The 26800-nt window shown below is 45.2% G+C and overlaps 1 protein-coding gene across 1 annotated transcript; it reads right to left on the reverse strand.

Annotated features, from left to right (window-relative positions):
* Positions 1–21503: 21503 nt before the first annotated feature.
* LOC123050283 (uncharacterized) lies at positions 21504–24256 on the reverse strand. Its single transcript, XM_044473107.1, has 4 exons — positions 24179–24256; positions 23903–24049; positions 23559–23806; positions 21504–22606 (listed from the first exon to the last, which is right to left on the reverse strand). Exons 1-4 carry the CDS (start codon positions 24218–24220, stop codon positions 21865–21867), a joined length of 1179 nt encoding a protein of 392 aa, XP_044329042.1. The 5' UTR covers positions 24221–24256; the 3' UTR covers positions 21504–21864.
* Between the last annotated feature and the right edge of the window lie 2544 nt (positions 24257–26800).

Genomic DNA, 26800 nt, shown 5'->3' on the forward strand with positions numbered 1-26800 from the left:
GGGTACGTGGACAACACTCTCCCCTCTCGTTGCTATGCATCACCATGATCTTGCGTGTGCGTAGGAATTTTTTTGAAATTACTACGTTCCCCAACAATTTATGCTACCGTCGTTCTAAGCAAATAAGATGTAAAACATGATAAACATCACATGCAATCAAATAGTGACATGATATGGCCAATATCATTTTGCTCCTTTTGATCTCCATCTTCGGGGCGCCATGATCATCATCATCACCGGCATGACACCATGATCTCCATCATCGTGTCTTCATGAAGTTGTCTCGCCAACTATTACTTCTACTACTATGGCTAACGGTTAGCAATAAAGTAAAGTAATTACATGACGTTCCAGTTGACACGCAGGTCATAAATAAATTAAGGCAACTCCTATGGCTCCTGCCGGTTGTCATACTCATCGACATGCAAGTCGTGATTCCTATTACAAGAACATGATCAATCTCATACATCATATATATCAGTCATCACATCCTTCTGGCCATATCACATCACATGACACTTGCTGCAAAAACAAGTTAGACGTCCTCTAATTGTTGTTGCAATTTTTTACGTGGCTGCTATAGGTTTCTAGCAAGAACATTTCTTACCTACGCCAAAACCACAACGTGATATGCCAATTTCTATTTACCCTTCATAAGGACCCTTTTCATCGAATCCAATCTGACTAAAGTGGGAGAGACAGACACCCGCTAGCCAGCTTATGCAACTAGTGCATGTCAGTCGGTGGAACCTGTCTCACGTAAGCGTACGTGTAAGGTCGGTCCGGGCCGCTTCATCCCACGATGCCGCCGAATCAAGATAAGACTAGTAACGGCAAGTAAATTGACAAAATTGACGCCCACAACAACTTGTGTTCTACTCGTGCATAGAAACTACGCATAGACCTAGCTCATGATGCCACTGTTGGGGATCGTTGCAGAAATTAAAAAATTTCTACGCATCACCAAGATCAATCTATGGAGTTTACTAGCAACGAGAGGGGAGTGCATCTTCATACCTTTGAAGATCGCGATGCGCAAGTGTTGCAAGAACACGGTTGGAGGAGTCGTACACGTAGCGATTCAGATCGCGGCAGAATCCGATCCAAGGACCGAACAACGGTGCCTCCGCGTTCAACACACGTGCAGCCCGGTGACGTCTCCCGCGCCTTGATCCAGCAAGGAGGAGGGAGAGGTTGAGGAAGAAGGCTCCAACAGCAGCACGACGGCGTGGTGGTGGTGGAGTGGCAGTTCTCCGGCAGGGCTTCGCCAAGCTCACGCGAAGGAGGAGAGGTGTTGGGGAGGGGAGGGGCTGCGCCTTGGATGTGGTCCTGCAGCCCTCCCTCCACCCCTCTATTTATAGGGAGAAGGGGGAAGGGGGCCGGCCCCTCTAGATGAGATCTAGAGGGAGGGCGGCGGCCAAGGGGGAGGGGGCTTGCCCCCCAAGCAAGGGGGGCGCCCCCCTTTAGGGTTCCCCCAACCCTAGGCGCATGGGCCCTAGGGGGATGGCGCCCAGCCCACTTAGGGGCTGGTTCCCTTCCACCTACAGCCCATAAGGCCCTCCGGGGCAGGTGGACCCTCCCGGTGGACCCCCCGGAACTCCTCCGGTGGTCCCGGTACAATACCGGTATACCCCCGAATATTTCCGTTGACCGTATGATGACTTCCCATATATAAATCTTCACCTCCGGACCAATCCGGAACTCCTCGTGACGTCCGGGATCTCATCCGGGACTCCGAACAACATTCGGTAATCACATACAAACCTTCCTTATAACCCTAGCGTCATCGAACCTTAAGTGTGTAGACCCTACGGGTTCGGGAATCATGTAGACATGACCGAGACACCTCTCTAGCCAATAACCAACAGAGGGATCTGGATACCCATGTTGGCTCCCACACGTTCCATGATGATCTCATCGGATGAACCACGATGTCGAGGATTCAAGCAATCCCATATACAATTCCCTTTGTCAGTCGGTACGTTACTTGCCCGAGATTCGATCGTCGGTATCCCAATACCTCGTTCAATCTCGTTACCGGCAAGTCACTTTACTCGTTCTGTAATGCATGATCCCGTGACCAACTACTTGGTCACATTGAGCTCATTATGATGATGCATTACCGAGTGGGCCCAGAGATACCTCTCCGTCATACGGAGTGATAAATCCCAGTCTCGATCCGTGCCAACCCAACAGACACTTTCGGAGATACCTGTAGTGCACCTTTATAGCCACCCAGTTACGTTGTGACGTGTGGTACACCCAAAGCATTCCTACGGCATCCGGGAGTTGCACGATCTCATGGTCTAAGGAAATGATACTTGACATTAGAAAAGCTTTAGCAAACGAACTACACGATCTAGTGCTATGCTTAGGATTGGGTCTTGTCCATCACATCACACTAGTAGGAAAAGGGGCTTTTACCCCGGTTTGTAAGGGCCTGTTGTCCCGGTTTTCGAACTGGGACTAAAGGGTCGTTACTAAAGCCCTAACCCTTTAGTCCCGGTTCTTACACGAACCGGGACAGAAGGTCCTCCACGTGGCCGCTGCTGCCAGCCCAGGCAGGGGGGGCCTTTGGTCCCGGTTGGTGCCAACAACCAGGACTAATAGGCAGGGCCTTTTGTCCCGATTGGTGTCACCAACCGGGACCAATAGGCAGGGCCTTTTGTCCCGGTTGGTGTCACCAACCGGGACCAATAGGCATCCACGCGTCAGCATTTCAGGGGCTGGGGTTTTTGTTTTTTTTTGAAAGGTGGAGGGGTTGGGGGTTAATTTAGGTGTTTCATATATTGTGTTAGCTAGCTAATTAATAGAGAGAAGTGCCCTCTCTTATCTCCGTGCTTGGTCGACGCTACGTCCTATATACGTATGGAGAGGGCTAGACACGCTAGCTAGTAATCAAATGAAGGAAACAGAAGATCGTCATGAACATATGCATACAGAGAGAAGTGATATCGACCACCTCTCCTTCTCCGAGAGATTGGTCGAACAACAAGTTCTCGTATATCTATCTGACACTACCGGCTACATATATACAATAATTATCTCTTACAATACAATCTCCTAATTAAATTGTAAGAACACAGGGTCCACATAGTATTCTCCGTTTTCAGCGATCACGTGGTCAAGGAAGAATGCCGCCAATTCCTCTTGAATTCCTCGCATACGATTTGGTGCTAGGAGTTCATCCCGCTTCCGAAACATCTAATTTGAAGAAGGGGGTCAATACATATATATATGAATAAATGAAACTCAACACAAATGATGGTAATAAAATAAAATTGTGAATATTATTGCTTACGCACTTCATATTGTTCTTCAGTGTAGCCCCACTCACAGGTCGTGTAGCGGATGGACTCGCAAACGTAGTATCCACAGTAATTATTCCCGGGTTCCTGCCACAACCACTTTACAAGAAATAGAGGTCAATCAAACTGATAAGCAAGCATGCTAAATGGTATTGATGAAACTAGCGCTTGAATCACTAGGAGATGCGCGGAACATGCTACTATAGTACTTACTTTCGGGTGTTTAAATTGCAGCTTCTTCGGCAGTCCCGGAGCTTTTGTGGTGAATTTTCTCCAAACCCTGCCAGACAAAGAAAACAATTACTTGATATCAGGAAATGAACAAAGTTGCTGATATGGTGGATAATGATCGATTTAACTTACTTCTCGAGCATTTGAGTCATGTTCGCATAGTCCTGGGGATCTTTTCGTCTCGAGTCTAAGACGGTTACTACTCCCTGCTCAAGCTTAATCTCTAGGAGAATATAGTGGAAGCTGCGCATGCATGCATAAGTCATCAATTACATTACCATAACCTGGACTAATAAGGGAAACCGAATATGCACAAGACAGTAACACTCACTTGAAGTTGTAAGGAAAGAGTATTATATCTTTGTTTTGATTTAATACCAACGATTGTAGCAAGTTGGCCTCGGCTTCTTTGGGATGTTTTTCAACCGTATATGCATCTATGAGATTTGTGTTAATGAACCCAATATCACCGATTTGTCTTTTCTTCAATTCGGCGATCTTCAATCTGCATAATATAGTGAGGATAATTATAAATACATGCAATGAAAGAGTTGACCTATATAGAGAGACTTAATGACAGAAGTAGTACTACTTACAGACAGTAGCAAGTGATCGTTGTTTTATCGAGGGCCTTTTGATTGTAAAACTGGAAGAAATCCTCAAATGGAACATTCAGCAGTTCAATTCCAACGAGGTCATGCTCCGGTTTAACTCTCAGCGTCAAAGTACTCGTCCCATCAGACTCTCTGCAGGTTTTCATGTACCAATCATGTAATCTTCGCATCATCGTTGTTAGAGATCTTTCATCTTTGACGAGAGGCTTCCCGTAATGGTATTTGTGTTCGTCCACCTCCATGATTTCATAATGTACATCGTCGGGCAGGTAATCTCCAAGATTGCTATAACCGGGCACCATCCTCGGATCATTAGCGACGATGTCTTTTGACACCTTGAGCGGGGGGCACGATTGGTTCGCTTGTTCGCCGAGCTGGGCAATTTTTTTCCCAGCTCGTCGTTCTTTTAACCTTTGATCACTGACAGTACTTCCCGACCGCTCCGCTTCGGCATATGTCTTTGCAAGAATGCGCTCATAGTTGCTTCTTGGCGGAGACTTTGGTGGTTTTGTCAGGGCAGCCAGAGTGCGCTTTGCTTTCACCGGATCTACCTTCTCCTCCGGAGGTGGATGTTTCTTTGCTTTCACCCCTTCAAAGAAGTTTGTCACTTCGGCTCGCACGATCTTCCTGGTTTCCTCCTCGGTCCTCTCGTATGGTAACTTCTCTGGAGTCTTCAGAGAAAGACCGAATCTGTATTGCCTCCCGCCTCTGGCAGCTGTACTGCTAGATGCCGGCAGAGCAGACGGAGCGGCTGCAGCTGTCTTCTTTCCTTACTTACGAGGCGGAGGAGAAGGACTACGACGCGCCGGAGCAGCCGCAGCGGCGGCGGGTCTCTTCCGCCCTTGCTGACGAGGCGGAGAAGGAGGAGGCTGGCTGCTCTGGCGCGCCGGCGCAGGCGGAGAAGGAGGCGGAGTGCCGCCACGCGCCGGAGAAGGAGGCTGAGTGCCCTGATCACTCGCCGGAGGAGGAGGCGGAGTGCCGCCACGCGCCGGAGAAGGAGGCTGAGTGCCCTGATCACTCGCCGGAGGAGGAGGCGGACTGCCCTTACTCGCCGGAGCCGTCCAGTTCGGAAGGTTGATGAGCTCCTTCTGCCATAGGCACGGAGTCTTCAGGGCTAAACCCAGCCGAGTCTCCCCTTCACCGGTAGGGTGGTCAAGCTGGAGGTCCTCAAATCCCTCCATTATTTCATCCACCATCACCCTAGCATATCCTTCTGGAATCGGCCGGCAATGGTAGGTTGCGCCGGGTTCAGGAGGTAAAACAAAGCCAACAACCGCCTTGACTTTGAAGTTCTGCCATTGCGGCATAAGGTGGCAATGTAGAGACTCCGTGATAGCATCCACGGGGTAGCTAGCAGGAGCCGTCAAGACATGCTCCAGCTGAAGCAGCTTGGTGGAAGCCACGCTGCTTCTCCGCTGAGATGGCGGGGTAGCTTCGGGGATAGTTTCGGCATGTCGATTGCTGTCTCGTTCCTCTAGCGCTTGAACCCTTTCGTGCAGCTTCTGAATTTGGGTCTGCTCCATTTTTTTCCTCCTCTCCTGGCTTTTGTAACCGTCTGCATCCAGAAAACCAGCCTTCCACGGAACGGAGCCTGGCGTGCCTCGTGTCCGTCCAGGGTGCTCAGGATTCCCGAGGGCCATTGTGAGCTCGTCGTTCTCTCTGTCTGGAACGAACGTCCCTTCCTGCGCTGCATCGATATATTGCTAAATCTTCTTGACTCGTATTCTCAAAAGCTCGTTCGTCCAAACGCACCTCCCTGATACAGGGTCCAAGGTTCCGCCAGCCCCGAAGAACCAAGTCCGGCAACGGTCTGTCCAGTTCATTGTCTGTGGTTCGATCCCTTTTTCAAGCAGATCATTCTCAGCCTTGGCCCACTTAGGTCGGGCTTTGAGGTAGCCACCTGACCCCGTGCGATGGTGAAGCTTCTTCTTCGCAGCATTCTTCTTGTTTGTCGCTGACATCTTCTTACTCTTTTCTGATGTCTTGTGGGCCACAAATGCGGGCCACTGATCTCTGATCTTCTCATACCGGCCGATGAATTCGGGTGTCTCTTCTTTGTCGACAAACGTTTTCAGCTCATTCTTCCACCTCCTGAATAGGTCTACCATCTTCTTAAGAGCATGAGACTTGATTAATTGCTCTTTAACTGGCTTCTCCGGATCCTCCTCTGGCGGTAGGGTGAAATTTGCCTTCAGCTCAGTCCAAAGATCATCTTTCTGCATATCATTGACATAAGACACCTCAGGGTCTTCCTTCTTAGGCTTATACCATTGGTGGATGCTGATCGGGATCTTGTCCCTAACTAGAACCCCGCACTGAGCAGCAAATGCATCCTTTGTCCGGATGGGTTCAATCGGTTGGCCGCCGCGCGTGATTGCTGTGATCTCAAACCTTTCATCCGAGCGCAACTTTCTCTTCGGGCCTCGTCTCTTTACCGCAGTTGTGCTCGATCCGGAGGGCTAGAAAAAAGAAGAAAGACGAGTGTTAATTAATATGCGTACATACCAAAACAATGAATGCATCAATTAGCTAGTCAGCTAAGTCTTAACTAATATATTTACCTGGCCGGACTCTGTTCGGTCACCGGAGCCGTCACCACGGGCTCCTTCTTGCACCAGCATTGGGTCACCGGAGCCATCATAATCATGTCTTTCCTCCTCCACTCTTCGATCACCGTAGCCTGCTTCTTCACCCTATTCTTCCAGACCATCATTGTCGTTAAGATACGACAAGATATCACCTCCGGCTAAGATTATGTCCCCCAACACCTCTTCTGCTTGCTCGTCTCGTCTGTGCTCCATTGTTTCTGCAAATATTACAACATGGCAATTATTACACAAACATGACAGCAGGTGGTTAGTGCAAACGTAGACCTAGCTTATTCCGGGTTTGGGGTGGCCTCAGCAACGCTTCAAGGGTAGGGGCGCGGCGGGAGGGGGTAGGAGACCGACATCGTTTTTTTCTACGGTTTGGGTGTGATCGAGGTTTTGGTCGAGCGAGAGGGCCGGGGGGGTGCTCCCGTGGTATAAGTTATCACGGTCGAGAGGGGGTATAAATATCGACCGTCCATCATGTCGAAGTTATCTGGGAGGGAGTTATATATATCGACAACGACGACATACATACATGGGAAAATAATGTTATCGGAGAGGGGGTATATCGACCCCCCCCCCCCACGTGTTGAAGTTATCTGGAGGGGGTTATATCGACAACGACAATGAACGTACATGGGAAAATAATATTATCGGGGAGGGGGTATATCGACCCCCCCTCGTGTTGAAGTTATCGGGAGAGGGGTATATCAACGACGACAGACCCGATAAAACATAAGAAAACGAAGAAGAAACAAAAAGAGGAGAAGAAGAAAAGGAATAGAGGAGAAGATCGAAGAAAAAAAAGAAGAAAAAAAAGAGGAGAAGAAGAAAGGAATAGAGGAGAGAAGAAGAAAAATAGAATTTTAGAATTTTTTCTATTTTTTCTTCTTCTCTTCTATTCCTTTCTTCTTCTCCTCTTCTTTTTCTTCTTTTTTCCTCTTCTTATTTATTTCTCCTCTTCTTCCTCTCCTCTTCTTCTCCTTTCTTCCTCTTCTTATTTTCCTTTTTCCTCTCATTCATAAAAAAATGTTCAAATAGAAAATTTCGAAAAAAAGTAAAGGTTTTGCCTAATGCATTGTTCATATGAATATACAAACATTTGCATATTCTACAATAATTAATATCACCAAAAAAATCTATGAACAGAAAAAAAATCCTAACTTTTCTAAAATTCTATCTTTTGCATATATACATGAACATATATATACACAGAGAACATATATACATACATATACACAGAGAAAATGCAAAAAAAACTAAAAAAAGGACATATAAACAGATATACACACATACATATACATATAATTAAGCATATAAATGTGCATAAAAAATGGAGGAATTAGGGGGCAGTGCCGGCCCTGACCAAGGCGACGGCGGCGCGTCGGGGCAGGGGCAAAGGCGACGGCGGCGTGGTCGGGGCAGGGGCAGAGGCGTCGGCGGCGAAGGGCGGGGCAGGGCGACGGCGACGACGGGGACGGGCCGGGGCGGCGCGCATCGGGGCAGGGGCGCGGCTGACGGCGAGGGCGCGGGCAACGGCGACGGCGACGACGGGCTCGGGCGACGGCGACGGCGGGGCGGCGGGCGGCGTCGGGGCGGCGGGCGGCGTCGGGGCAGCCTGGCGGCGTCGGCGTCGTCGGGGCGGCAACTGCTAGGTAACTCTGAAAATTTCCTAAGTGTGAACTTATATAGCAAAGCCTTTAGTCCCGATTCGTGGCACCAACCGGGACTAATGCCTTTAGTCCCGGTTGGTGCCACCAACCGGGACCAAAGGCCTCTTTTCAGCAGCGCAAAGGGCGGGAAGCGGCGGCCTTTGGTCCCGGTTGGTGGCACCAACCGGGACCAAAGGCCTCTTGCTGTCCGCGTCGCGGCCAAAAGTTTAGTCCCACCTCGCTAGTTGAGAAAGGCTCGGAGTGGTTTATAAGCCCCGTTGCGGCTGCTGTATCGAACTCCTCTCTATAGCAGGCTTCTGGGCCTAACTTTGGCGCGCTGCCCGTTGAGCCCTCTAGCCCTTCTGGGCCTGTATTTGCAAACCCGAGGGTTGGAGGGCCCAGCGGACAGCGCCCCAACAATGTTTTTTGCTGTTTTTAGTTTTTTAGTTTTCTTTTTTGCTTTATTTATTTTGTTTTGTTTCTACTTACAACAAAAAAACTTATTTATTTTATTTTATTTTGTTTCTAATTACTTATTTATTTTACTTTATGATAAATCTTTTTGCTATTAAAGTTTCTATCAAAAAAAGTTCTTTATGAAAATTCTTTTTGCTGTATTTAGTTTTTTGTTTTCTTTTTTGCTTTATTTATTTTGTTTTGTTTCTACTTACAATAAAAAACTTATTTATTTTATTTTATTTTGTTTCTAATTACTTATTTATTTTACTTTATGATAATTCTTTTTGCTATTAAAGTTTCTATCAGAAAAAGTTCTTTATGAAAATTCTTTTTGCTGTATTTAGTTTTCTTGTTTTCCTTTTTGCTTTATTTATTTTGTTTTGTTTCTACTTACAACAAAAAACTTATTTATTTTATTTTATTTTGTTTCTAATTACTTATTTATTTTACTTTATGATAATTCTTTTTGCTATTAAAGTTTCTACCAAAAAAAGTTCTTTATGAAAATTCATTTTGCTGTATTTAGTTCTTTTGTTTTATGTTTTGCTTTATTTATTTTGTTTTGTTTCTACTTACAACAAAAACTTATTTATTTTATTTTATTTTGTTTCTAATTACTTATTTATTTTACTTTATGATAATTCTTTTTGCTATTAAAGTTTCTATCAAAAAAGTTCTTTATGAAAATTCTTTTTGCTTCTAATGATTTTGAACAGAAAATACTTCGATAATTTTAGTTGCATCAATTTTATATGATTTTAGTTTCAATAATAATAGAGGTTTCTTATAATGTTTTGAACAGAAAATACTTTGTTAATTTTAGTTTCATAAATTTTATTAAAGTTTATTTTATTTTGTCGGAACACAAGAAGTCCGGAGTTGTAATAAGTTATTAAAAATAAAAAAGGGCGCAATGCTCGTTGATTTGCTTCAAGCCTTTCGGAATAGTGTAGACTGCACTGCACATAGCTCCATGCAGTCTACCTTATTCCTCAAGGCTTGAAGCTAAGCAACGTGAGCATTGCGCCTCTTCTTCATCGTCTCTGCACTCAGGGCTTATAAACTGCTCCTAGTGCCTCTCAGCTAGCGAGGTGGGACTAAAAAACTGCTTAGTAAGAAACTCTAGTACCGGTTCGTGCCACGAACCGGTACTAAAGGTGCTCGTGGGGCCACAGCCTCATTACTAGATGCACTTCGTGTACAAAACGGACAATGGTATCATACTCGTCTGTTACAAAGTTGGCATGGTATCATCATAATAGTTGCGGGAGAAAGTCTTCACTTTTTCTTCGCTTGTGTCATTTGCTTATTGCGCCGTAACCATGGATAATCTTCATCGTTTATCAGGATGCTTGGGTCAGCCTTGACTTTGAAGGGAGGAATTTCATGAAACTTTTCATAATCTTCAGACATGTCTGTCTTGCCCTCCACTCCCACAATGTCCCTTTTTCCTGAAAGAACTATGTGGCGCTTTGGCTCATCGTATGATGTATTCGCTTCCTTATCTTTTCTTTTCCTCGGTCTGGTAGACATGTCCTTCACATAGATAACCTGTGCCACATCATTGGCTAGGACGAACGGTTCGTCAGTGTACCCAAGATTGTTCAGATCCACTGTTGTCATTCCGTACTGTGGGTCTACCTGTACCCCGCCTCCTGACAGATTGACCCATTTGCACTTAAACAAAGGGACCTTAAAATCATGTCCGTAGTCAAGTTCCCATATGTCCATTATGTAACCATAATATGTGTCCTTTCCCCTCTCGGTTGCTGCATCAAAGCGGACACCGCTGTTTTGGTTGGTGCTCTTTTGATCTTGGGCGATCGTGTAAAATGTATTCCCATTTATCTCGTATCCTTTGTAAGTCAATACAGTCGAAGATGGTCCCCTAGACAACGAGTACAACTCATCGCAAACAGTGGTGTCACCTCTGAGACGTGTTTCCAACCAACTGCTGAAAGTCCTGATGTGTTCACATGTAATCCAGTCGTCACACTGCTCCGGGTGTTTGGAGCGCAGGCCGTTCTTGTGTTCATCGACATACGGGGTCACCAAGGTAGAGTTCTGTAGAACTGTGTAGTGTGCTTGAGACCAAGAATATCCGTCCCTGCATATTATTGAGTCCCCTCCAAGCGTGCCTTTTCCAGTCAGTCTCCTCTCATACCGCGATTTAGGGAGACCTATCTTCTTAAGGCCAGGAATGAAGTCAACACAAAACCCAATAACATCCTCTGTTTGATGGCCCATGGAGATGCTTCCTTCTGGCCTAGCGCGGTTACGGACATATTTATTTAGGACTCCCATGAACCTCTCAAAGGGGAACATATTGTGTAGAAATACGGGCCCCAGAATGACAATCTCGTCGACTAGATGAACTAGGACGTGCGTCATGATATTGAAGAAGGATGGTGGGAACACCAGCTCGAAACTGACAAGACATTGCGCCACATCACTCCTTAGCCTTGGTATGATTTCTGGATCGATCACCTTCTGAGAGATTGCATTGAGGAATGCACATAGCTTCACAATGGCTAATCGGACGTTTTCCGGTAGAAGCCCCCTCAATGCAACCGGAAGCAGTTGCGTCATAATCACGTGGCAGTCATGAGACTTTAGGTTCTGGAACTTTTTCTCTGGCATATTTATTATTCCCTTTATATTCGATGAGAAGCCAGTCGGGACCTTCATACTGAGCAGGCATTCAAAGAAGATTTCTTTCTCTTCTTTCGTAAGAGCGTAGCTGGCACGACCTTCATACTGCTTCGGAGGCATGCCGTCTTTTTCGTGCAAACGTTGCAGGTCCTCCCGTGCCTCAGGTGTATCTTTTGTCTTCCCATACACGCCCAAGAAGCCTAGCAGTTTCACGCAAAGGTTCTTTGTCACGTGCATCACGTCGATTGAAGAGCGGACCTCTAGCTCTTTCCAGTAGGGTAGGTCCCAAAATATAGATTTCTTCTTCCACATGGGTGCGTGTCCCTCAGCGTCATTCGGAACAGCTAGTCCGCCGGGACTCTTTCCAAAGATTACGTCTAAATCATTGACCATAGCAAGTACGTGATCACAGGTACGCATGGCGGGCTTCTTCCGGTGATCTGCCTCGCCTTTGAAATGCTTGCCTTTCTTTCGACATTGATGGTTGGTCCGAAGAAATCGACGATGGCCCAGGTACACATTCTTCCCGCATTTGTCCAGGTATATACTTTCAGTGTCATCTAAACAGTGCGTGCATGCGTGGTATCCCTTGTTTGTCTGCCTGAAAGGTTACTGAGAGCAGGCCAATCGTTGATGGTTACAAACAGCAACGCGTGCAGGTTAAATTCCTCCTTTTTGTGCTCATCCCACGTACGTACACCGTTTCCATTCCACAGATGTAAAAGTTCTTCAACTAATGGCCTTAGGTACACATCAATGTCGTTGCCGGGTTGCTTAGGGCCTTGGATGAGAACTGGCATCATAATGAACTTCCACTTCATGCACATCCAAGGAGGAAGGTTATACATACATAGACTCACGGGCCAGGTGCTGTGATTGCTGCTCTGCACCCCGAAAGGATTAATGCCATCCGCGCTTAAACCAAACCATACGTTCCTTGGGTCAGCTGCAAACTCAGCCCAGTACTTTCTCTCGATTTTTCTCCACTGCGACCCGTCAGCGGGTGCTCTCAACTTCCCGTCTTTCTTACGGTCCTCACTGTGCCATCGCATCAACTTGGCATGCTCTTCGTTTCTGAACAGACGTTTCAACCGTGGTATTATAGGAGCATACCACATCACCTTCGCAGGAACCCTCTTCCTGGGGGGCTCGCTGTCAACATCACCAGGGTCATCTCGTCTGATCTTATACCGCAATGCACCGCATACCGGGCATGCGTTCAGATCCTTGTACGCACCGCGGTAGAGGATGCAGTCATTAGGGCATGCATGTATCTTCTGCACCTCCAATCCTAGAGGGCATATGACCTTCTTTGCTGCGTATGTACTGTCGGGCAATTCGTTATCCTTTGGAAGCTTCTTCTTCAATATTTTCAATAGCTTCTCAAATCCTTTGTCAGGCACAGCATTCTCTGCCTTCCACTGCAGCAATTCCAGTACGGTACCGAGCTTTGTGTTGCCATCTTCGCAATTGGGGTACAACCCTTTTTTGTGATCCTCTAACATGCGATCGAACTTCAGCTTCTCCTTTTGACTTTCGCATTGCGTCCTTGCATTGACTATGACCCGGCGGAGATCATCATCATCGGGCACTGGTTCCTCTTGATCTCCAGCAGCTTCCCCCCTTGCAGCATCATTGGGCACATCGTCTGGTTCCTCTTGATCTTCAGCAGCTTCCCCCGTTGCAGCATCACCGTATTCAGGGGGCACATAGTTGTCATCGTCCTCTTCTTCTTCGTCGTCTTCCATCATAACCCCTATTACTCCGTGCCTCGTCCAAACATTATAGTGTGGCATGAAACCCTTGTAAAGCAGGTGGGGTGAAGGATTTTCCGGTCAGAGTAAGACTTCGTATTCCCACATATAGGGCATGGACAACACATAAAACCATTCTGCTTGTTTGCCTCAGCCACTTCGAGAAAATCATGCACGCCCTTAATGTACTCAGAGGTGTGTCTGTCACCGTACATCCATTGCCGGTTCATCTGCGTGCATTATATATAATTAAGTGTGTCAAAAACCATTACAGAACATCATGAATAGATAATTAAGTGACCAAATTAATAGAAGTTCATCATCACATTAAAACCAAAGTACATACATAGTTCTCATCTAACAACATATATATAGCTCTCCAGAGCATCTAATTAATTAAACCATACATTGAAACTATGTAAAACATTTCAATGCGAAAACAAATCAGATCATAATCGCAACCAAGGTAACAATTGATCCAACGGCATAATGATACCAAGCCTCGGTATGAATGGCATATTTTCTAATCTTTCTAATCTTCAAGCGCATTGCATCCATCTTGATCTTGTGATCATCGACGACATCCGCAACATGCAACTCCAATATCATCTTCTCCTCCTCAATTTTTTTTTCCTTCAAGTAATTGTTTTCTTCTTCAACTAAATTTAACCTCTCGACAATAGGATCGGTTAGAATTTCCGGTTCAACCACCTCCTAGATAAATAAGATCTATGTCACGTTGGTCGGTATATTTGTCATAAACAATAAATGAACCAAATAGTTATAAAAAGATAATATATACCACATCCGAATCATAGACAGGACGAGGGCCGACGGGGGCGGATACCAAAACCATCGCACTATGTAATAAGAAGGAATAATAAAAGTAACAAAATTAGACAAGTAACTATCTAAAGTAAGAATTTTTTCCTTTCAGCAAGAAGATAAGAACAAGAGGCTCACCACGGTGGTGCTGGCGACGAGATCGGCGCGGGCGATCGACGGCGGTGAAGACGGGGACGGGACGTGACGGACCGCTAAACCTAGACAAATCTCAGGGAAAATGGAGCTCGGAGGTCGAGTTTCGAGAGGAGAAAGATTAACTAGTGTGGCTCAGACATTTCATCGAACACCTCATGTGCATAGGAGGTGAGCTAGAGCACCCAAATGCCCTCCCCTCGCCGGCCAGAAAAAACAGAGCACTGTGGAGTGCTCTGCTGTGGCGATGGGGTATATATAGGGAACTCTTTGGTCCCGGTTCGTGGCACCAACCGGGACCAAAGGCCTTTGGTCCCGGTTGGTGCCACGAACCGGGACCAATGCCCCCTTTAGACCCGGTTGGTGGCACCAACCGGGACCAAAGGCCTTGTGCTGCCCCACGTCAAAAGTTTAGTCCCACCTCGCTAGTTGAGAGGGCTCGAGAGTGGTTTATAAGCGCTGCTGCGCCCACCCTCTCGAGCTCCTCTCAACTGCAGGCTTTCGGGCCTAACCATTCTCTTTGCCTGTGGGGCCTACTAGGCCTTCTGCGGGCCCGAATCCTGGACCACGGACGGGTTTCAAGTCGTATTCAGGCCGTGGTGGCCCAGTAGGTGGCATAATTTTTTTTCTCTGTTTTTTGGTTTCTCTTTTGCTTTATTTGTTTTGTTTTGTTTGTACTTACAACAAAAAACTTATTTATTTTATTTCTAATTACTTATGTATTTTACTTTAATTATTTTGGTTTTATTTATTTTACTGCTGCTATTTTTATTTATTTTACTGCTGCTATTTTTATTTATTTTACTGCTGCTTTTTTATTTAATTTATTAAGGTTTATTTATTTTAGTTACTATAGTTTATTTTATTTTATTTTATTAAGGTTTATTTATTTTTATTTATTTTATTAAGGTTTATTTATTTTATTTACTATAAAAAATGAACATAGATGCGCTTATAGAGGAAATTCAACCTAAATTCATAATAAATTTCTATGAAATTTACTGTGAATTTAGGTCAAATTCCCTGTATAAGGGCATCTATTTTCACTTTAAGAGGAGCTCAACAAGGCAGAGAGGGACGGGCTTATAAACTGGTGTGACCGCCCTTCGGTTGGCGAGGTGGGACTAAACACTGGCCGCAACTAGGACCAGCCCTTTAGTCCCGGTTTGTGGTATGAACCGGGACTAAAGGGTGGTGGGCCAGGAGTGTGGCCCATTGGTCCCGGTTTGTCCCACCAACCGGGACCAAAGGGTCCGGACGAACCGGGACCAATGCCCCCACGAGGCCCGGTAGGCCCCTGGCCGCACGAACCGGGACCAATGCTCACATTAGTCCCGGTTCGTGACTGAACCGGGACTAATGTGAATATTGCCCTGTGACCAAAGCCCAGTTTTCTACTAGTGTCATTCTCCTAATGATGTGATCCCGTTATCAATGACATCCAATGTCCATGGTCAGGAAACCGTAACCATCTATTGATCAACGAGCTAGTCAACTAGAGGCTCACTAGGGACATGTTGTGGTCTATGTATTCACACATGTATTACGATTTCCGGATAACACAATTATAGCATGAACAATAGACAATTATCATGAACAAGGAAATATAATAATAACCATTTTATTATTGCCTCTAGGGCATATTTCCAACAGTCTCCCACTTGCACTAGAGTCAATAATCTAGTTACATTGTGATGAATCGAACACCCATAGAGTTCTGGTGTTGATCATGTTTTTCTCGTGGAAGAGGTTTAGTCAACGGATCTGCGAAATTCAGGTCCGTATGCACTTTACAAATATCTATGTCTCCATCTTGAACATTTTCACGAATGGAGTTGAAGCGACGCTTGATATGCCTGGTCTTCTTGTGAAACCTGGGCTCCTTGGCCAGGGCAATAGCTCCAGTGTTGTCACAGAAGAGAGTCATCGGGCCCGACGCATTGGGAATAACTCCTAGGTCGGTAATGAACTCCTTCATCCAGATTGCTTCATGCGCTGCCTCCGAGGCTGCCATGTACTCCGCTTCACATGTAGATCCTGCCACGACGCTTTGCTTGCAACTGCATCAGCTGACTGCCCCACCATTCAAAATATACACGTATCCGGTTTGTGACTTAGAGTCATCCAGATCCGTGTCGAAGCTAGCGTCGACGTAACCCTTTACGACGAGCTCTTCGTCACCTCCATAAACGAGAGACATATCCTTAGTTCTCTTCAGGTACTTCAGGATATTCTTGACCGCTGTCCAGTGTTCCATGCCGGGATTACTTTGGTACCTTCCTACCAAACTTACAGCAAGGTTTACATCAGGTCTGGTACACAGCATGGCATACATAATAGACCCTATGGCCGAGGCATAGGGGATGACACTTATCTTTTCTCTATCTTCTGCCGTGGTCGGGCATTGAGCCGTGCTCAATCTCACACCTTGCAATACAGGCAAGAACCCCTTCTTGGACTGATCCATATTGAACGTCTTCAATATCTTGTCAAGGTACGTGCTTTGTGAAAGACCAATGCGGCGTCTTTGATATCAATATATATTGTTATTATCATCATTCTATTTTGTAAAAACACAATATATATTGTATCAGCATTTTGATATCAATAAAATTTGTATGTATTCTATATATCCAATAAAGTGTTTTTCATTAAACTGAAAATTCCACATTTTTAATATATAGATTTCTACGGGAGTCAATCCAATGGAGGAGGAAATGTGCCTTGTGGACAGTGGCACCACAAACTCTATACTTAGGGAAATAAAGTATTTCCAAACTCTTACAAAATTGAATGGAGATATTTTAACAATCGCTGGACGCGATGCGGTAATTGTTGGCAAAGGACGTGCCACATTTACCCTCCCTATGGGTACACAAATTGTAATTGAGGATGCTTTATTGTATCCCGATTCAACTCGTACCCTCATAGGTTATAGAGATATCCGCAAAAATGGTTTCCACATTGAAACTTATGAAGATAACAAAGAGGAATATCTCCTCTTTACCAAAGACAACGGATATGGCAAACATATATTTGAGAAAATTCCCTCTTTATCATCAGGATTGTACTACACGTACATAAAACCCGTAGAGCATGTTGCGTATAAGGTAATTTTTCAGAATGTAAATGCATTCCAAACTTGGCATGATCGCCTTGGTCATCCTGGTATAGGGATGATGAGGAAAATTATCTGCAATTCCAATGGTCATGACTTAAATGAAGCTAAATTCCCACAATCTTCAGATTTTATGTGCACTGCATGTGCTACTGGGAAACTCATTTTAAGACCCTCATATCTTAAAATTCAAGCAGAACCACTACAATTCCTTGAACGAATTCAAGGTGATATTTGTGGTCCGATCCAACCATTGCCTGGACCTTTTAGGTATTTCATGGTTCTAATAGATGCATCTACACGATGGTCTCACGTGTGTTTACTATCTACACGAAACCATGCATTTGCCAAAATAATGAGACAAGTTATCAAATTGCAAGCTCATTATCCTGAGAATCGAATTAAATCAATTCGAATGGACAACGCTGCTGAATTCTCTTCACATGCTTTCAATGATTATTGCATGGCATTAGGCATTGAAGTTCAGCACTATGTCCCATATGTCCACACTCAAAATGGATTGGCCGAATCTCTAATTAAGAGAATTAAGCTCATTGCACGACCCTTACTAATGAATTGCAATTTACCAACTTCTTGTTGGGGTCACGCAGTTTTACACGCTGCTGACTTAATCCAATTGCGACCAACTGCATATCACAACACTTCCCCTCTGCAATTAGTACGTGGAAACCTACCAAATATTTCCCATCTGCGTAAATTCGGATGCGCCACATATGTGCCAATCTCACCACCACAGCGTACATCCATGGGCCCACACAGAAAATTGGGGATCTATGTGGGGTCCAAATCACCGTCGATAATCAAGTACCTTGAACCCCTCACAGGGGATTTGTTCACAGCCCGTCACGCTGACTACATCTTCAATGAGGACCATTTCCCGGCATTAGGGGGAGACATCAAGTACCAAAAAGAATGCCCGGAAATCGATTGGAATGCCCAAGGCATTTCCTCCTCTGATCCACATACTCAAGAAACTGAACTTCAAGTTCGGAAAATAATTAATTTGCAACACATTGCAAATAACCTGCCAGATTCATTTACTAACTATAAAGGTGTTACCAAATCCTACAATCCTGCTAAAAACGCGCCCGAAAGAGTGGAGGTACCAACAAAAACTACTCAACCCCCTGTTCAAAGGAAGAGGGGGAGAAGTACGGCCACGGAACAGGATTCAGCTCCTCACAAGCAACAAAGCAAACAGAGAAAGAAACTCTCTGAACCAGTAAATGTAAACCAACCTAGCATTGATAATCATCAAATGGGTAATATACACCCAGTGGAAGAACAACCTCCACAACCCAGCTCAGTGGTGCACAAACTAACTGGGACATCGGAACACCCAGACTCAATCGTATTGGGAAATCACGAAGAGTCACTAAGGGTGCAGGAAATTTCTATCAACTATGTTGATTCTGGAGAATCATTTGACTGTAAGACTACGACTGTCGACATATATTTTGCTGAAAAGATTGCAGATACCCTTCTCACTGATCATGATCCAAAGACCATGGCAGAGTGCAAGAAACGCTCCGCCTGGCCTAAATGGAAGGATGCAATCCAAGCAGAATTATCCTCGCTCAATAAACGAAAGGTATTCACTGAAGCAATACCTACACCTCCCAGAGTTTTCCCCGTGGGATTCAAATGGGTTTTTGTTCGTAAAAGAAACGAGAACAACGAGGTGGTGAGATATAAAGCAAGGCTCGTAGCACAAGGTTTCACGCAGAAACCCGGCATTGATTTCACCGAAACATATTCTCCAGTAATGAGTGCAACCACTTTCCGATATCTTATATCTTTGGCAGTGCAAAATTGTCTATCTATGCAGTTGATGGACGTAGTGACCGCTTACCTTTACGGTTCACTTGATTCGGACATATACATGAAGGTTCCTGATGGAGTCCCAATCCCGAATCCAAACGCAAAACGCAATGCATATTGTGTAAAACTAAATAAGTCTTTATACGGCTTAAAACAGTCGGGTCGCATGTGGTACAACCGACTTAGTGAGTTCTTTTTGAAAAAAGGATACTCCAATAATGATGATTGCCCATGTGTTTTCATAAAAAAAAAAGTCCACAACTGGATTTTGCATTATTTCTGTGTATGTTGATGATCTGAACATCATTGGACCCACACAAGATATTGATGAAGCACGCAATCACCTAAAGACGGAATTTGAGATGAAGGATTTGGGTAAAACCAAATTTTGCTTAGGATTACAACTTGAGCACCTTCCCTCAGGTATTTTGGTTCATCAAACCGCCTATATCCAGAAAATATTGGAGAAATTCAATATGGACAAATCCTATCCATCCAAAACTCCTATGGTAGTTCGATCTCTAGACGTAGAGAAAGATCAATTTAGACCAATGGATAATGGAGAAGAGATATTAGGACCTGAAGTTCCATATCTCAGTGCCGTTGGAGCGCTCATGTATCTTGCAAATTGCACCAGGCCTGATATTGCATTTGCAGTGAATTTACTAGCTAGACATAGCGCAGCTCCTACTAAACGCCATTGGACGGGAGTTAAGAATATCTTTTGATATCTCCAAGGCACAAAGGATCTTGGCCTATTCTTTCAATTTCAGAGAAATTTGGACATTGATATGATTGGGTATGCTGATGCTGGCTACTTATCTGACCCCCACAATGCCAGATCACAAACCGGTTTTGTGTTCCTACATGGTGGGACAACCATATCATGGAAGTCTTCCAAACAGACTCTAGTGGCTACATCCACCAATCATTCTGAAATAATCTCTTTATTTGAGGCAACACGTGAATGTGTATGGCTTCGTAGAATGATAAATCACATACAAAAATCATGTGGTAAAGGTTCTATCGAATCTCCAACCATTATCTATGAAGATAATGCAGCTTGTGTTGCTCAAATGCAAACAGGTTACATAAAGAGCAATATCACTAAGCATATTTCTCCTAAATTATTTTTCCCCCATCAATTACAAAAGAAAGGGAAGATAAACATTTTGCAAGTCAAATCATGCAATAATCTAGCTGATCTATTCACAAAGTCACTCCCAGCTTCAACATTTGAAAAATATGTTCATGGGATTGGTATGCGACGACTTCGAGATTTGCAAAGATCAGGGGGAGAGTCTCTCTGAATCATAACATGTTCAAACATTATATTGCACTCTTTTTCCCTTTATGAGTTTACTCTCATGGTTCTTATCAAGGTTTTTAATGAGGTAATATCAACATAAGAATATATGTCATACATCCTATTTTTCCCCACCGAGGTTTTTAATGAGTGTATACAAGACATATTAATTGTCCTCTAAACTTACCAATGAGTTTTATCCTCAAGGTTTTCTCATATAAGTTATCAAAGAGACGATAACATATGTTGTAATATTTTCTCCTTATTTTTCCTACCGGGTTTTAATGGAGTTTTAACAACATATCAAGTTCTATTCTCCTCATATTTTTCCCACAGGGTTTTTGGAGGAGTTATTCAAGATCATATACGCTTGTGATTAAGAGCAATATTCTCAAAGTTATACAAGGATGCAAGACATAGAAGAAGCAGCTTTGTACAAGGGGGAGTGTTAAGAATAAAGCGACGTCATTAGCATTAAGAGTCGTCACGTGTGTCCAAAGCGCCGTACGGACGCGAACGTCCGTACAGGCGTCTTCTCGCGCCACAGGCGCCTATTGTAAACGGACGCCTCTCCGGAGACGCCCCAAATCCTTGTATAAATAGGGCTTTACCCAGAATCAATAAACACAAGTTTTCATCAAATCTTTACATGTTGTACGCGAGGTCGAGGTCCGGTTGAGGATGCTGTTGCTGTCTGAAGTAGGAGTATATATAAGTTGTAGAGACCGGGGTAGAGAGCAGGCCACTTGCCGTAGCCGGCACTACGAGACGCGCGATCGGGAGGAGCGTGTTGGCGGGCCAGTCGATGCTCTGCCAAAGCGCCCGCCCTCTGGAGTTGCACAGGGTTACCGGAATCGTTAGGCAAAGCTCCCAACTGGGAATTGAGCAATCTATAGACATTGCAGAGGATAATGACGTGATAAAAAACAAACACATTACAGCATTCTCCAGACGCCTCCCAACTGTGAGCCTGAGCCAGGTTCCATTACTCCTCATTAACGGAAAAAAGGTACAGTACAAAACAGAAGCAGTAACCGAATTCCAAACCATACCAAAAACCAAAGGCCCAACTACACAAGTGACTAGTACTGTACCAAGTAACCGAGTTCCAATGCGAAAAGATAACTACACAAGTGACTAGTACTGTACCAAGTAACCGAGTTCCAAAACTGCCAAGATCTAGATTCATATACAAGTTCAGCGCCCATCAAGCAAGACTAGGGCCAAAACGACTATACATTTTCCCAGGACACCGCATGAACTATACATGCTGACCTCCACAAAACGACTTCTGGCATCTTCGCACCACTGGTCATCACCCTTCTCAAAACAGCATCCTCTTCACCTCGACTTCTGGAGTTACTGGGCCTCATCGATGGGCAAATCATTCAAGAGGAAATCTATCAATTTCAACCCTTGCACATCTCTGATAGTCCCCCATCGAACATATTCAGCATCGTCTTCATTTTTCCTAAGCTCTGCTGCAATCTTATCCTCTGGTGACAACTCTTTCGGGTTTTGCTCTTCAGGTTTGGGTGGGTACTCGTGGAGGAAGTTGGTGACTCTATGTTTAGTCCGCATGATGATCCTAATGATATCATGCTTTTCACACTTCAAGACCCGAAGATAACTCCCCAGCAGTGTTCTCAAATTGAACCTCCCATCTGCTCCACAAAAATCTAGCTGCAGGGTCTTCAAATTGAGGCTGTCATCCAGCTCCAGGGCAGGCCTACCTCTCCCAAGTGCCGTATGCATCAGCTCCCTAGCTTCATCAAAACTAGCTCGAGACCCCCGGAAATGCATGTCGAATTCTATGATGGCGACGAAAAATTTGAACGCCAGTTTTGATAGAAAAGACCATACATGGATCAGTCCATCCAGCCTCTGGGTCACCCTTGACAGATGAGAAAGGGGCCTGTCCCAATTCGCAACCACAAAGTCCTCACTTTCAGGGAAAGCGTGGGCACTCTCCGATAAGAACATCGCCAGATTCAGCAAACGAACGATATAAGGATCAAATTCTCGTCGATTGTCCACATTGAGGGTCCTAAGTCCATCGCTCATTCTCTTAAGAAAGCTCTGGAATATTTCAACTTGTTTCCTGGGTGAAACAAATGACAACATCAGAACTCAATTAACTTTTGCTAGTTAGAGATCAGAACATGATTATATTAGATAAAATTCATGAAAACAGAGCAGCAGCTATAATATTTTTCACACGATCAGGAAACTTAATTGTTCCAACTTCCAAGCTTGCCAGGGTTGAAATAGCAACCACCAGCCTAATAAACTGCATATTGCTAATTGGCCTGGGTACTATTACACTCATAAATTGGTCAGACCTGTTGCTACACATAAATAGGTCTCGTACGTTATTCCTTCCCGCAACCCATGTGCCGGAGCACATGCGCATTTGTGATTCATCCATCATCATGTGGTTACAAAACTTATGAGCGACCCTAAAGCACAGATACTGTCGCCTGCTTTGCATGCAAGCCTCAAGTGCCATGTATCTTCGGCGAAGAGGCCAAGACATTCCCACTGATAAATTATTTGAGCAGGAAGCAGCCAGTATCTTCAGTGAAGTGCTAAACTCAGCTGACGTAGATTCACAACTAAATATTTGACATGGAATTAGACATAAGGACTGACCAAGTGTCAGAAAAAATGTGAACAGAAGTCACATCATGTCTTCATGTCATTACTTTATTGAGCATCACAGAAGTTGAACAATGTCATGAGCACTACCGTGGCACGTTATTTCCTACTCCCTCCACCGTTCACAAATATAAGATGTTTTGGATATTTCAATATGGACTACATACGGAGTAAAATGAGTGAACAAACACGCTAAAACGTGTCTATGTAAATCCGATTTAGAAAAAAGGTTAAAACATCTTATATTTGTGAACTGTGGGAGTATTTTGTTAGGTTTTTCTTCAAACACACAAAAAGGCTTTCAAGTGTTCCCTGTGATTCTTCTTTCAAAAAAAGTACTTGTTGCACTAACCAAAAATAATAAAATATTGTAGTAAAGAAGTATTGTCACTTACACATCCGTGTAAGCTTCTTCATATTGCTCTAACTCAGTGATGGGTCCAAAAATATCTGGCAAATACATCTTCTCCTTCATGCGAGCAAATGTCAAGAAACCTCCTTTCTGGTACCTCTTCTTAGGGTCCTGCGAGTAGTCTGGAGTTTCTCGCAATAGCATGAAATAACCACTCCAATCACAGCAGAGCATTTGCAATACAGATACCTCAGGGCTACCTTCCATTAGTTCGGTCATATTGAAGGTAACCTGCACACCCATACATAAATGGAGACATTCAGATATAGACAACCAATGGGCAGGCAAAGCATGTTCATGGACAGAAAGGCATTGTAACCCACTTACCACATGATCAGGTGGTGTTGCCACAATTTTTTCCCCAAAATTGTACGACGCAACTTTTCTGATGTGTAGTCTTCTTTTCCTGATATATTCCTTGAATTCTTGGCCTGAACAATTGACTTTGAGCTCAAACTTTTGAAGACTTTCACTCTGTTCAAAATAAAGGCTTTAGCAAGGTGGTTTTTTTTACACCGGTAGCAGCAGATTTACAGTATGGCATACCTATCATGTTTTTGAAACTAGAAACTGGTAGCCAGAAATAAGCATAAAACAACTCACCTCAATGAGTTTCTGCCTCTCTGCCACGAGGGTACCTCGCATACCTGCCTCTGTCCAAGCGCGCTCGCACCTATTTGTCCCCCCCCCCCCCCCCCCCCCCCGTGAGCTTGCTGAATGCACCCCTAAGGCGTCGCTGCACCTCCTCCTCTAGCTTCCTGTCATCCTCCTCCTCCTTCTCCTCCGGGTAAGTTGAGCACCCCCAGCTCGCCTGCCTCTCCTCCGCTTGGACATCGCATTCCACTTTTACTCTGGGGCAAGAGAAGGGTGTCAACTTATCAGTAATTTGCTGGTAACAGATATCAAAAAAGAATGTTACTAACATGAAATAAGCAAAGCAAATTATTATAATCCAGAATATAAATATCAAAATATCAAAAAGACTGTTACTAAGATTACAAAATCATCTAGAAATTGACGAATTATGTATGTGATGTTACTAGTGATTATGCTTCTGTTTGGAAGTAAAACAGTATGGTGATCAAATTTGGTAATTTATCTTTAGTTACAAAATGTGTAGTGCTTGTTCTGTATTTCCCTTACATGCCTGTGCCATGGCTAGGATTTCTCTACTCCTATAAAAGAGCCAGTTCGTGGTGATGGTTTGTCAGTCTTCCTGCTACCTATACCATTCAATCTTAAATTAAAGGCTGAGATCCAGTCGGATTGCCCCCGAGCCACTTAACCACCTTTCGCAAAAACACCCCACATGTCATACAAAATTTCGGAGAAGACAGCCAAAACACAGCACCACGCACACCTCTCTCTCCCTCTTTTTCTCCACCGAGCGCCGCCACCGGCAACCTCCACCATTTCTACAGATGGATGATCCCTTCTCTACCAGTTCCCATAAACTCAGGTCAGATCTGAAGGGAGGGAGAATATCAAGGGTGTACACTAGGAGTTGACCTCTTCTTTCCAACACACATGCTGCCATCACCGTTTTGAAGGAATGGAGCAACTCAGCGGGAGGATAGATGGTATATCTTGAAGGAATGGAGGAGCAACTCAACTCAAATCTGTAATCCATCCGCAGAGATAAGCCTCAAGCCGTAACGCTCATTCCCTATGTAAGTTCCGTGGTTCTCCTATCAGATCCAATAAATTTGTCTAAGTCTTTTGTGTGTTGATGTGAACCAGATCGATGCACTTGTGCGATTGAAACCGTAGTCTCTCCGTAAACACGTGAATCTATGTAATATGGATATGCCAATTGTTTGTGGATCTACAAAGTAGCTCGTGAACTGCGGAATTAAGCATGCGGGTGTGGCAAGCATGGTAAAAGCAATCTCAAACAGACAAATTAGCCTTTGTACTTGATCTTAGCAGAAAGTTGGAGACATGTGTGCCTGAACGACTTTGTGTTTGGATGGTGGCCTGGGCCTGGGGGCTATCAACGGAGTAGAAAGGTCTGAAACAAAGTGGCCAAGCCCACCATCCATGTCCAATTTCTTCTGATTAACGTGAGGCTAATGTGGCACGTCTGCCATGCTACCGGAGACGGGCGCCTAACCCCTCTGCGTGGCGTTTCAGGCCAGTCCTGGTCTAGATTGACAAAATCCCAGGCGAGGCGCTACCAAGCGACAACACAAACCAACCAATTGCGCTCTCTGCAAATATGCAAATACAAGAGTGCTTACTTTGAATGTCGGCTTCGTCCTTGCCGCTGGCGTCGTCCTGATCGCCGGCCGCTCCACCAGCAGAGATGGACTCCGGTGTCGTGTCGTGGTCGGCGGCCGCTCACCTGCAGAGACGAAGCGGGGGTCAGAGAGAGAGAGAGAGAGAGAGAGAGAGAGAGAGAGAGAGAGAGAGAGAGATGGAGGGAGAGGATCAGGAGAGGGAGAGAGAGAGGAGACACTAACCCGTCGCCTGCCGCGCGCCGCCGAAGGGGGGAGGGGTCGGGGTGGGGAAGCGCCGCCGAAGGGGGAGGGGGTGGGCAGGCGCCGCCGTACGGGTGCTGACAGGTGGCAGATGGGGCTTCCAGAGAGGGGCGAATGGGAGAGTAGGCGGCGACCGGAGCACCAGCCGGCGACCTCAAACCCTAGGCCGACGGCGCCCGTCGCGCTGCTCGTGCTCTCTGGGTTTTGGGGTCGATGGAATGGGGGGCGCCGTCTGCGGGAAGGAATGGGGTTTTGGGTTCGGGAGACGGGATCCAAGGCCGCGCGGGGCAGGTCGCCACCCCCAGCCGGCGGCTCAAGTCGGCGCCGTCGCTTCTCTCTTGTGCTGTTGATCTGGACTGGGCCCGTGCTGGCAGTGGGAGAGACATTGACGCTGGGCCCGTGCTGTCAGTGGGAGAGACCATTGACAGGGGCTTGACCATGGGCCCATCCATCGCACCGCACCGGCGCCGGCGCGTCGTCAGGCAGCAACGGGTCGCTCCTGTACGGCGGCCACAACGAGCCCCTCGCCGTGCCGCACGGCTCGGTGTGCCAAAGGCCCAAAGCCCAATGTTCGGGAGGAAATATATGGGGCATTACCGGGCCACATGCATGCCGACACGTATCAACCCAGCACAATGGACCGATCTCTATTTTTAGATCAGATCAAGCTTGAAGTTGAAGCTCTAGTAGATTCTTCAAAATGGACCGATCTCTAGAAATATTGTTTTATAAAGAACACGTTTCA

The sequence above is a fragment of the Triticum aestivum genome, chromosome 2D (genome assembly GCF_018294505.1).
Source record: "Triticum aestivum cultivar Chinese Spring chromosome 2D, IWGSC CS RefSeq v2.1, whole genome shotgun sequence".
NCBI classification, from domain to species: Eukaryota; Viridiplantae; Streptophyta; class Magnoliopsida; order Poales; family Poaceae; genus Triticum; species Triticum aestivum.